At 42.3% G+C, this 12510-nt stretch overlaps 1 protein-coding gene across 2 annotated transcripts in view; it reads left to right on the plus strand.

Annotated features, from left to right (window-relative positions):
* The first annotated feature begins 2879 nt into the window (after positions 1–2879).
* LOC142498678 (cytochrome P450 2G1-like) overlaps positions 2880–12510 on the plus strand; it is a 76530-nt gene continuing 66899 nt past the window's right edge. Inside the window, exons 1-2 of one of the 2 annotated variants that reach the window (XM_075606942.1) lie at positions 2880–3105; positions 11135–11297. In XM_075606942.1, coding sequence (XP_075463057.1) covers positions 2926–3105; positions 11135–11297 — 343 coding nt within the window. In that variant the 5' untranslated portion in view covers positions 2880–2925. The remainder of the gene's footprint in view (positions 3106–11134; positions 11298–12510) is intronic. The other variant, XM_075606941.1, reaches the window with a different exon arrangement.

The following is a 12510-nucleotide window of genomic DNA, read 5'->3' on the forward strand; positions in this document are numbered from 1 at the left end:
AGTGAGCAGTGCGGAAGCCAGATTGTAGAGGGTCTAGAAGAGAATAGGTGTTGAGAAAATGGAGCAAGCGAGAGAATACAAGACGTTCAAGGAGTTTAGAGGCAAAAGGCAGGAAGGAGACAGGTCGATAGTTAGAAAGACAGGTAGGGTCAAGCTTGCTGTTTTTGAGTAAAGGTATGACTGTTGCATGTTTGAAGGAGGATGGAAAGGTTCCAGAGCAGAGGGAGGAGTTAAAAATGTGTGTGAGTGTAGGGATTATAGTAGGAGCAAGAGGTTTTAGGAGATAGGAGGGAATGGGGTCAAGAGGGCAAGTGGTAGAGGGAGAAGAGGCGATCAACAGCGACACATCCTCCTCTGAGACAGTGGAAAAAGAGTCAAGGAAGGCAGGAGGAGAGTTAGGAAGAGGTGTAGGATGGGAGGAAGAAACAGAGGGGATGTTCTGCCGTATGGATTCCACCTTTTCCTTAAAATAGTCAGCAAAGTCCTGAGCGGAGATGGAGGAAGGAGAGGCAGCTGAGGGTGGTTTGAGTAGAGTATCAAAGACAGAGAACAGTCGGCGTGGGTTAGACTTGTGCATGTTGATTAGCGAAGAAAAGTAGGCTTGTTTAGCTTGCGAGAGGGCAGAGTTGAAACTGGATAGCATAAATTTGTAGTGAAGGAAGTCTGCGAGAGTGTGAGACTTCCTCCTGAGGCGTTCAGAGTAACGAGTGGAGGAACGCAGCATGCGCGTGTGGGAATTTAGCCAGGGTCTAGGGTTAGAAGGGCAAGGGCATCAGAGAGAAAGCGGGGCATGTAGATCAAGAGACGAGGACAAGACAGAGTTGTAGTTCCTGACCAGGTTGTCAGGGTCTGTATCTGAGCTGAGAGAGGAGAGGGAGGAGCGTAAAGTGGACTCAAAGTCAGGTAAGTGAATAGAGCGCAGGTTTCTGCAGAACCGGGGGTTAGATGGAGGTGGAGAAGGAGAGAAGCGAGATAGAGAGAATGAGATGAGATGATGGTCAGATAGAGGAAAAGGGGAAATTGAGAAATCGGAGACAGAGAAGTTTTTAGTGAAAACAAGGTCTAAGTAGTGGCCATCCTTGTGGGTGCTGGCTGCAGTCCACTGTTGAAGGCCAAAAGAAGAGGTTAGAGAAATAAAGCAGGAAGCCCAAGGGAGAGAGGAGTCATCAATGTGGCAATTGAAGTCCCCAAGGAGATGAACAGGGGAGTCTGAGGAGAGAAAGAAAGAGAGCCAGGATTCAAAGTGAGAGAGAAAGGAAGAAGGGGGATGAGTAGAAGTAGGTGGGCGATAGATGATCGCCACATGGACAGGAAGAGGAGAGAAGATCTGGACAGTGTGAGCCTCAAATGAGGGAAAAGCAAGAGCTGGAGGAATAGGAAGGGTTCGGTAACGGCAGAGGGGGGAGAGCAGGAGCCCCACGCCTCCACCCCTGCCATCAGTGCGCGGAGTGTGGGAGAAGGAAAGGCCACCATAGGAGAGGGCAGCTTCCAGAGCAGTGTCAGACTGAGTGAGCCAGGTCTCAGTTATAGCAAATAGGAGCAGAGAGTGAGAGAGAAAAAAGTCATGTACAGAGAGGAACTTGTTAGAAAGGGAGCGAGCATTCCAAAGGGCACAGGAGAAAGGGAGAGAGGAGGGAGGGTGGCAGGGGATGGGTATGAGGTTGGAGGGGTTGACACCAGAAGGAGTAGAGGTTGCAATTGGCAGGCGAGGACGAGCGCATGTAGGAATAAGGCAGGGACCAGGATTGGGAGAGATATCCCCAGAAGCAAGGAGGAGAAGATGGATAGAAAGAGGATGTGTGAGGATGATTTGTAGGGGTGTTTTTTAGTGCAGGGGATATACAGTAGCTATGTGGTGTCAGAGGGCACAGGTAAGAAAGGAGTTCATGTGAACAGAGAAGTGGTGAAGGAAGGAGAGATGGAGATATATGAATAGAGTTAGAGACATACTGAGGCTGGTAAAAAGTAGTGCATAATTTGAGAAGTGAAGTCACAGCAAATATAAATGGTAAAGGCAGCATCACAGCAGTAATGATGCAGTCTGGTATCGATGATTTCCTCTTTTCCAGCGTAGTTCAAATGCAGGAATCAGGGCCAGGTGGGGTGTTCACTTCTTCTTCACTTCTTTTGAACTTCCTTTTAAACTTCAGTTGCATATACTGCTGCGGCAAAGTTTATTCGAGCATTTGCCCGTTCTTGGCCGCAGCAGTAGCCTGGCGCGCGCCCGAGGGTGACGGGCGCGCGCCGAAGCAGCGGAAGAGCGCCCTCCGATCGGGGTGCTCTCCCTACCGCTGCCGGGTCCGCCGGGTCCCCCGGAATCCCCTGCCGCCGTCCCGCGATCGCGGGACACCAGGGCTCCCTCGGGGAGCCCTGGACGCGCGTGCAGGGGGCGCAGGCTCCCGAAGACGCGTGACCGCGCGTCTATGACGCGCGGCACGCCGAGGGGCGGCCACTAGCAAGCCGGGAAATCTCCCGGCTTGCGGATCTGGCCGCAGTGTAATAAACTGTGTCGCCACTGTACAGTACTAAGATTGTTTCAGTTGCATATACTGACATACACACAGCAAAGAGTTGAAGCAGACAGGATTCAGATATGGGATATTACCTGAGGAGAGAAGATGATTTTTGTTAGGGTAAGGGGTCCTTCCTTTAAAACTTCAGTAAGTCATGTTGTGTGAACTGTCCTATAATGTACTTTTGATTAATGTGTAATATGAGCCTTGTTTATCTCCCAATCATGGTCTGAACTTCCCTTAACCTTTTGTCTCTTTGGCAACTGGTTAGAACTGTAAATTGTGCCAAAGAGCTGAAGTGTGCAATGCACTTTGAATACTTTCATGATTATTTTTGGACAGTAGCCACTAATTCCAATATATATGCAACACACCATAGAGAGAAGGGCTGGATGCTTTAAATCAAGAGAACATGGATATAACGGGGCTCGGGACCGTTGTCCTGGCGGTGGTGATATCATGTATGCTAATCTATTCAACATGGAGTACAATGTATAGGAAGCGTAATCTCCCCCCAGGTCCAACTCCCCTACCTGTGATTGGAAACTTGCTGCAGATCAAAAGAGGGAGGATGGTGAAGTCTCTGATGGATGTAAGTCATTTACCTACATGTTTCCAGTTCTCATTTCAATTTTAATCTAAACAACGCTAAAACGAGGAGGGTAATGTGACCTTTGATTTTATACTGTATGAAGGGGACAAATGTCTGTGGATGTCAATACTAGCGTCTAGAGGGGAAGAAAGTCTATGTATAATATTTGCCAAGGGGGATCCAATGAAAGTCTGAGGAAACAAATATTATATTACGAAAAGGGATCCAATGATAGTCTATGGGGACAAATCCATTTGTAGAGGGGAATATTAGGAACGTCATTAAGACAAATAATTTCTTGTTGAAGGTGATCATAAAAAAGTCAAATCAGTTCTAGACATGTGGGATAACAAAAAAAATGTATTTTTATATATATATATATATATATATATATATATATATATATATATATATATATATATATATATATATATTAGACACAGAATAGGTGCCGCAGTCAAATCATCTCTGAGAGACATAATAGTACAAAAAAACAGACATCAGGTTAAAAGTTACCCTCTGGTGATGAAAGAACACAGAAAGAAAAAAAGAACGGTCAAAACAGTGGAGCACTCAAATAGTATGTAATGGAAAAATAGAAAAATGGACTTTATTAGCAATGCATCATAAAAACACAAGAGACAAACTCAAACACATACCACATAATAAACTGCTGCAAAATATAACTTATATTAACTATAACTTAGTTCATATAAGTTATATTTTGCAGCAGTTTATTATGAGGTATGTGTTTGAGTTTGTCTCTTGTGTTTTTGTGATGCATTGCTAATAAAGTCCATTTTTCTATTTTTCAATTACATACTATTTGAGTGCTCCACTGTTTTGACCGTTCTTTTTTTCTTTCTGTGTTCATATATATATATACATATACATATACATACACTTATACATATACGTATACATACACATATATACACACACACACACACACACACACACACACACACACACAAAGATTGCGCTTAATACAATATATTGCACCTAATACAATATATAGGGACTATTATTGACTAAGTTGCTGTAGGTAGGTATAAGATGTGATATTAATTGTGATGGTAACAATCTAAATGCACACGGAGGGGACTAAACAATATTAATGGGTCTGTCAATTATACAAGAGGTAGTTAAATAAAATGGGATAAACAATGCAATTAAGAAAAATAAAAAAGAAAGTCCATTAAAGTGGCAAGCTTAGTGCAAATGACTGCAACAGTATAAAAACTTAAACATTATTCTTTCTGGTGTCCTAGGCTGCTTTCTTCAAGGGTTTAACCACTTCCGGTAATGGAACCATTAAATTATTCATACGTTTTTACACTAGAAAAATGCACTTTCATATATATATGTATATATATATATATATATATATATATATATATATATATATATATATAAAAAGATAGGGTTGCAGACCTGTCTAAGACATGCAAATGAACATACTGTAATATTTACAGTGGCTATATATATATATATATATATATATATATATATATATATATATATATATACTGAGTTAAGTTATGGTGAGTAAAAAAAGTGACAAAAGCCCTCCACAGGAAAGCAAATATGCAAATACAACTGTATGCTCATCTGCATGTCTTAGGGAGGTCTGCAACCCCACCTTTCCCCATCATCACCCAGCATACAGCACTTCCACTGCAGCAAGGGATTCTGGGAAATGACATGCAAATGAGCACTCAGTGCCACTTTTTGCTTCAAAAAGCATTTTAATCTTCTCTGTATCGTTCCAATTTTAGTATATGTGCTGCCGAAGCGAGCACAAATCATACTCCCTCCCCAGTGCTATATATACCACCCCAAACCCACACTCTCTTACGTTAGGGAGACTCACACTGAATGGGAAATAGGGGTAGAAGGTTTCAGGCCACACCTTATATAGAATAAATCCAACTATTATTTCATTTGCAATATTTGCAAAGGGTTACATTTAAGGTATTATGGGGCAGGATTATAGATAATGAAGTTTATGCAAATCAGTGTCTCTGTAGGGAACCATGTTAAAAATGTTAAAAATGGTTTTTGAAGCAAAAAGTGGCACTGAGTGCTCATTTGCATGTCATTTCCCAGAATCCCTTGCTGCAGTGGAAGTGCTGTATGCTAGGTGATAATGGTGAAAGGTGGGGTTGCAGACCTGCCTAAGACATGCAGATGAGCATACAGTTGTATTTTCATATATATATATAATGTTATCTGTGCTGGTCCTTCCCCCGGTGTGGATGTGATTTACGGCTAGAGGTGTTAAATGGTTCCTGAAAGTAAGTGATGTAAAAGTGTGTGTGTGTGTATCTGTGTAAATATAAATGAATGGAGAGCCCACAGTATATACAGTATATATATATATATATATATATATATATATATATATATATATATATATATATATATATATATATATATATATATATATATATATATATATATATATATATATATATATTGTGACATAGTCCAAAAGATGTTAGGCAGCTTTCTGCCCGGGTTTAGGTATATATATATATATATACCTATATACCTAGACCCGAGCAGAAAGCTGCCTAATATCTTTGGACTATGTCACAATATATATATATATATATATATATATATATATATATATATATATATATACAATGAAGGTCTGCGCTCGTGTGTGAATAGCCAGAAATATAGGGTATCTATAAATAGACTATTAGTGGATTAAAAATATATAAAAACAATATTAATGAATTAATATATGATAAAATGATACAATATATCCTTAAATAATGAGATTAATTAATATACCAATAGTGCATAATGAATGTCTAATCAAAGCAACTAAAAAATACAATTTAAACAAAAAAATGTGTGGTGCTGTGAACTTTCCTTAATCTGCTCAATGCAGATAGTCCTCTAGAGTCCAACAAATAAGTCCAATAATGGGGGAGTAACAGTAGCACTATTAGGACCAACAGGCAGCTTCTTACAAGGGCACAACGACTTCCCTCTCCACCTGCATAGAAAGATATAAGAAAAAAAGCGCCAAATCCTAGTGCATTACTGTGCAAAAATCGATATATTTCATTCCCAAAAATCTCAATAAAAATGAACTCACAAACATAAAACATTTAAAAGCATTGTATGAGTTATACTCATGCTCCTAGGACCAGGAAACGCTGCTTTGCTGCTGTAGTCCCTCCGTGACTCCACAGGAACAGAATGCTGCCTCCGTTGTTCACTGCCTGCAGGAACTGACGTATCAGGCGCTCCACGATCGTCTCTCACCCGGTACACACCACCAGATGATCTTTAGTTCCCACCGGGGATGGTAGATGCCGCGGACCAGCGGATGACGTCACGGGAATCGTCCAAGATACCGGACCGGTACAGATTCTCAGCAGTTCAATAGCAAGCGTTGGAAAGTCCACTGCACACCTTCCCTACGCGTTTCATCAGATTGACTGACTTCTTCAGGGGATGGACTCTGGGTGTGTGGTGTCTCATACTATATACCCCCTGAGTCCAATTAGCTTGATTAGTTAATAGGCAAAAAACAGTGTGTTGGCAATCTAAATTGTAAGTAGAACAAATTATGTACACACATGAACAACCAATATTGCATCTACATTATTGAATACTTGCCAGCACACAGTGATGTATATAAAAATAAATGAATGACAGTAATACTATAAAATTATTAAAACCAACTTGTAGTTGATGTCCTTGTCTATTTTTTTTGTTGTTATGAGGACTACAAGGGTATATCTAAAGGTATCAAAAGGATATACTGTAATTGCCAACACATTCATATAAATGATATTAGCAACAGTTATACATTTCAATTATTAAAACCAAATTTTTGTCAATATTCTTATCTGTTTTAATTAAACATACTATAAGGGTATAACTACAGATATCCTAAATACCCCAATGAATCTATTGGTAAACAGAAGAGATAGGTGTTATTTAACACAAAATAAGTGGGGCTTATTGAAACCACAGTTTCAATGTGTCTAGTTCTCCCTCACCTGCTCTCCTAATCACTAGAACAGGTATTTAGAGCAGAGAGGGTTGCTTTTCAGTCTCTCTTCTTTGAGGGAGGCTGGGGGTATCGCTGCTCCCCTGCATCCAGTTCGGGGAGGACGCCCCCTTCAAGTATCGCAATACCAGAAGATTTGCCTGAACACTTGGGACCGAGTTCCCCACCACGAACAGATAAGACAAACAAATGTTTATTGCTGTGTCTAAAGACCTGTATGCTGTATCTAGTGACCTTAAATGAGAGGGTATTGTTTTAAGCTGGGAAACCAGGTTAGTTGGCCCAGCAAAAGTTAGAGAGGCTGATTCTGCTGTGTAGTTAGATCCCTCAATGGGATAGGATTTCTTTATATGATTTGTTTTTTGTTCTTAAAGTGACAGTGTGTGAAATATTATAACAGTGATATGAGTAAACCGCTGAAGGTTAATATCTGAGTGCCTCCTGCCTACACCTGTTAAAGCCGCAGTCCCTTACTGGGATGAAAATAAAGCAGGCAGAAGCCTAAGTTAAACAACGTAATGCTTTATATGATCCGGTTATTCGTACTGTCCCGGCCAGCTTTATTCTAAAGCTTGCCGGGTCTAATGCGGGCTAACCGCAGGGCTTTTCTCCGATTGAGTTTCCCACGCGGCGGCCGCTTCAATAGATAAGCGCTAATGGCGCTTATCATTGAAAGCGCCCGTGGCGCGGGAAAACCGCGGGAAAAGTCGTTTTCGGCCGGTGTTCCCGCGCCTCGGGCGCTTTCAATGATAAGCGCCATTAACACCCTGCTTTAACATACGCAGTGGGACCGGAGTATGTATATAAAGTGAAAATATACTTAAAGTGAAGCACTACATTTTTTCCACTTTACAATGCATGTACTGTACTGCAAACATCTTATATGTGCATAACTGATGTGAATAATGCATTTGTAACCAAAATAAATACAGTAGGCTTTATTCAAATAAATGAATGGGAGCAAGCAAGGAGGTGAGAGGCACGCACGCGGGTCAGTACTGTATAGCATCTGTCTCTGTCTCCTTCTCTCTGTCGGACACGCACTCTCTCTCTGTCGGACACGCACTCTCTCTCACTTGGACACGCACTCTCTCTGTCGGACACGCACTCTCTCTCTGTCGGACACGCACTCTCTATCTATCGGACACGAACTCTCTCTCGCTCAGACACGCACTCTCTCTTGCTCGGACACGCACTCTCGCTCATACATGCACTCTCTCTCGCTCGGACACGCACTCTCTCTCGCTCGGACACGCACTCTCTCTCGCTCGGACACGCAGTCACACGCGCGCACACTCTCAGTCACACACTGTCACTCAGTCACACACTGTCACTCAGTCACACACGCGCACACAATCAGTCACACGTGCACTCAGTCAGTCGCACGCACTCAGTAAGTCGCACGCACTCAGTCGCGCACACTCAGTCAGTCGCGCGCACACACGCGTGCAAGCAAAGATTGCAGCAGAAGATCTTCTCCTCCCCCTCACCGTTGCTCAGTAGTTCACATGCAAAGTTTTGCAGCAGGCAACAGCGAGCTCTGAGGGGGAGGAGGAGTGCGGAGGGAGCAGAGCAAGGGGCTGCAGTGATTGCGGGCAGAATCACTGGTTTAGCTGCTGATTTATGGAGCGGGAGTGCAGGGGGAACGGAGACAGATGGGAGGGGGAGGGCAGAGGTAACGGGGAGATCGGGCACACCATAATAGAGACAAGCATGAAGGAGGTTGCGGGATTGTAGAGGTGCGCATGCCACCCCCTGGTGTCCGTACTCGCGAAGCATTCGTACGTACACAGGGGTATGGTGCAACTAAAAATAAATGTACGTACTGTACTTGCGAGTGACCGTAAAGCGGGTGTACATAAAACGGGTGTGCCTGTATATCCTTTTTTTAAATCCTGTGCATTTTGGGGAAATAAGATGCAAATAATAGGTACAATTAAGAAGTATAGGGTAGTTAAAAAATGTTATACTGTTTAATGTATATAGAACGGGTAGGAAAAGCTATGCATCTAAAAACCTGTTAAGGGTGCTGTGTGATTAAAATACAATGTGAGATTATCTATAAAAAACATATAATTCAGAAATTGGCTTATTATTGAAATAATATGTTTACGATACACATGTAGCAAAACTTATTGTCCCTTGAGCCACGGCTTGAAAAGTAAAAAGTTGTGGCTCTAGAGGCATTGTCTGCTGAGGTCTCGCTATGGGGGTCCATGCCTCCAGATCAGATCCCCCCACTGTGCTAATCCTCCTGCTCCAGGGCAACCAGGGTCGTGTGACCGCATCTTATTCTGATGATGGAAACATTAAGCTTTGCTACTGTACATCTGTATGCAAAATACGTGGATTGGGTATCTGCAAACCATACATTCGAAAGTGGCACACAAGATAAAAAGGGTCAATTTTTACCATTTATATCTTTCTTTTCGTCAAACCTCTATTGAGATAGTAACTAATGATCCATTTCATAGAGAAATCAATGGCCAATATCCACACAAAAAGGTGCTAAATATGCCTTTAGTCTCATGGGAGTAAAGGGGAGCTAAATCTTAGTGCCATTTTGTGAATCTGGGCCAATGTGAGGGGGCATTGATCAGCAGATCATGTGGGTTCATCTGTTGGGAGAAAATGGGCATACATTTGATACTGTATGTGCCACCCTGGTGGCACAAGCATAATCCGGGGATGGTGTCATCCAAAATTGTACAGAAAGTTCCAATTTAGAAGGCTACACAAAAATGTAACTCCTGTCTAACTGGAAAAAAACTGCATCCAAGTTTACAATTTTTAAAATATTGGGGCTTATTCACTAAACTTCGTTAAGTGCATTAATGCACTATAAATGCCATTTTAGTGCGATCATTTATTTGTAGCTACCACTATTCACAACGCTGAGATAACAGGGAAATATCGCACTAAAACGACTTTTTTTTTAAAGTACTATAATATTTTGGCTATAACATGTAGTGCAATAAGCCAAAAAAATACCCCAAATCATTTTTTTTGGGCCAGACTGATATTCACTAAACTCCGATATGCATATACTGTAGTACTATAAAAACTTGCAATCTTTTCCCACCTGCTGAAGGATGGCGCTAAAGAAATTGCGATATGCATAACAAGGAGTTTATTTTATTTTTACTGCATAAGATTGATACCAGAGGCCTGCGGGGACCGCAGAGATCATTGGGTCCCCAGACCTCTAGGGGTCCCCACGGGTCCTCACAGTTCTCTGGGGGTCCCCATGGGACCTCAGAGGTTCCGGGGGCCTCTGGTATCATTCCTATGCAGTAAAAATAAAATTATAGTCAGTCTTAGCGGCTAACCGTTAAGGTAATGAAGGAGTTAAAAATTAGGCACTGATTTGTTGTTGGCAAAGGGAGTGGGTGAAGATTGTACTTGCCCCAGGGTGGGTGTTTAGGCTTTTGCGGGAAGGTGGCAGTAGAAGTTAACCCCTTCATTACCTAAGCGGTTACAACCTTACAACCCACCCTGGGCCAAGTACCCCCATTCACAAATCCCCACCAATCCCCTCTACCCCCAATAAACTATATACTGTGGCTTAACCCCTTCATTGCCTTCTCAGCTAGCCACTAAGGTAGTGAAGCTTTTAATGTACATTTTAATAACATAGAATTGTAGCAGTCGGTCTCCTGAGCTGAACCGCATTAATTTCAGCCTCGGGGGCCCCCTGTTTCCTGAGTTACAAGCCCAGGCACCCCATATAGGGGCCTGTAACTCAGGAAGCAGGGGGTTCCCGGACCTGAAATGAATGCGGTTCAGCTCAGAAGACCCCCTGATAAGACTCTGAAAATAAGATGTTCTGATAACCACTATCCAATATTTACTGCTGGCTGAAAGTACCTGCTTCTCTCTTTCCACTTGCAGTATATGTACTGATCAATGTTATCATTGCAAAAGCAGTGAAGTCTTAAATAAGAGACACTATGATGTCATGAAAGTAAAACCCATGTTTTACCTTTACAGCTGTCGGAGAAGTACGGCTCAGTGTACACTTTTTACTTCGGGTCACGTCCTGTTATTATTCTCTGTGGCTACCAAACATTGAAAGAAGCCCTCATTGATCAAGGAGACGAGTTCAGTGGCAGAGGAAGGCTGCCTACACTGGACAGAATTTTCCAGGGATATGGTGAGAAACCTGTGTACATTACATTCCCTCTAGTGGTACATCCCACTCTCTCCCACCACTACAATTCCAGACATACGGTATTAAGCTCATCCATTTCCCTTCATATGCTTGCCCTCGGAGCCATAACCTCAGATGCACCTATTTTCTCAATTATTTATCCACTAACTCTAAAGCAAGATTGTACTCAACATTTTATATTAAATAGCATAGCATAAAAATAATTAAATGATTTATAGCAGCATAAAAAATGGTCACTAGTACCTTGTGAACATACACTGGCGACTCACTTTATTCGAGCTCGGCTAGTCCCACGAATTCGGGTATACCCGGGTGTATTGAGGTTTGTGACTGTTTTCTGCCCGAGTGCATTGAGGTATTTTCCAGGCAGGGATTGAAGCATTTTATTCCCGCTGGCTGCAATACTGCACAGTATATATATATATACTGCATTACAATTCATGAATTTATGCCATCTGGTAGACACGCGAAGCATTGCAGCCTATTAAATCCTAATCATTATCATTTAACAGATCAGCCGCCCGTCAGCCAGGCATGAACACAGGCTGGGAAGGCAAACACAACGGGGCTTGTCAGAGGTGAGGAGCGGCGCATTCCAGGTATCTGCCAGGTACATACCGGGTATTTGCTCGAATAAAGTGTGTCGGTGCAGTAGATAAACAGATATTAAGGTTCAAATAACTGTAATTCTTGTTGTGCAGTGCCCAATTAGTGAACTGAAGCACTCACATTCGGCCTGTTGCAGTGTGTTGACACAATGCAGTATAGATCATGCTATCTGCAAGCTGAAGTCCTCCTCGAAATGAAACGATGAGAAGAACATAGCATTATACAATTTAATATGCAGTTACAGAACAGGGAAAAGTAGGGAATGCACTCACATTTTCCAAGGCTGTTTAGCGCAATAAGGGGCCTATTCAGTAAGCGTCGATAAGGCACTTATCGACCACTTATCAGACAAAATACCTACTCATATTCAGTAAGCCTCGATAAGTGGGCGATAACGGCCACTATCGCCGAAATTTTTTTCAACAAAATCAAATCGCCGACTCAGCGGCGATAAGCCACTTTTTGGCACTTTTCTGAAAGTTCAAAAACACGCGCAATTCTAGTAGCCGCATTTCGCCGCCAATCGCGGCCCTAAAATGGTGATTTTCTCCCCAAATACAAGTGCCAAAAAAAGTTGGCAGATTGG

This window comes from Ascaphus truei, chromosome 7, assembly GCF_040206685.1.
Source record: "Ascaphus truei isolate aAscTru1 chromosome 7, aAscTru1.hap1, whole genome shotgun sequence".
Lineage (NCBI taxonomy): Eukaryota > Metazoa > Chordata > Amphibia > Anura > Ascaphidae > Ascaphus > Ascaphus truei.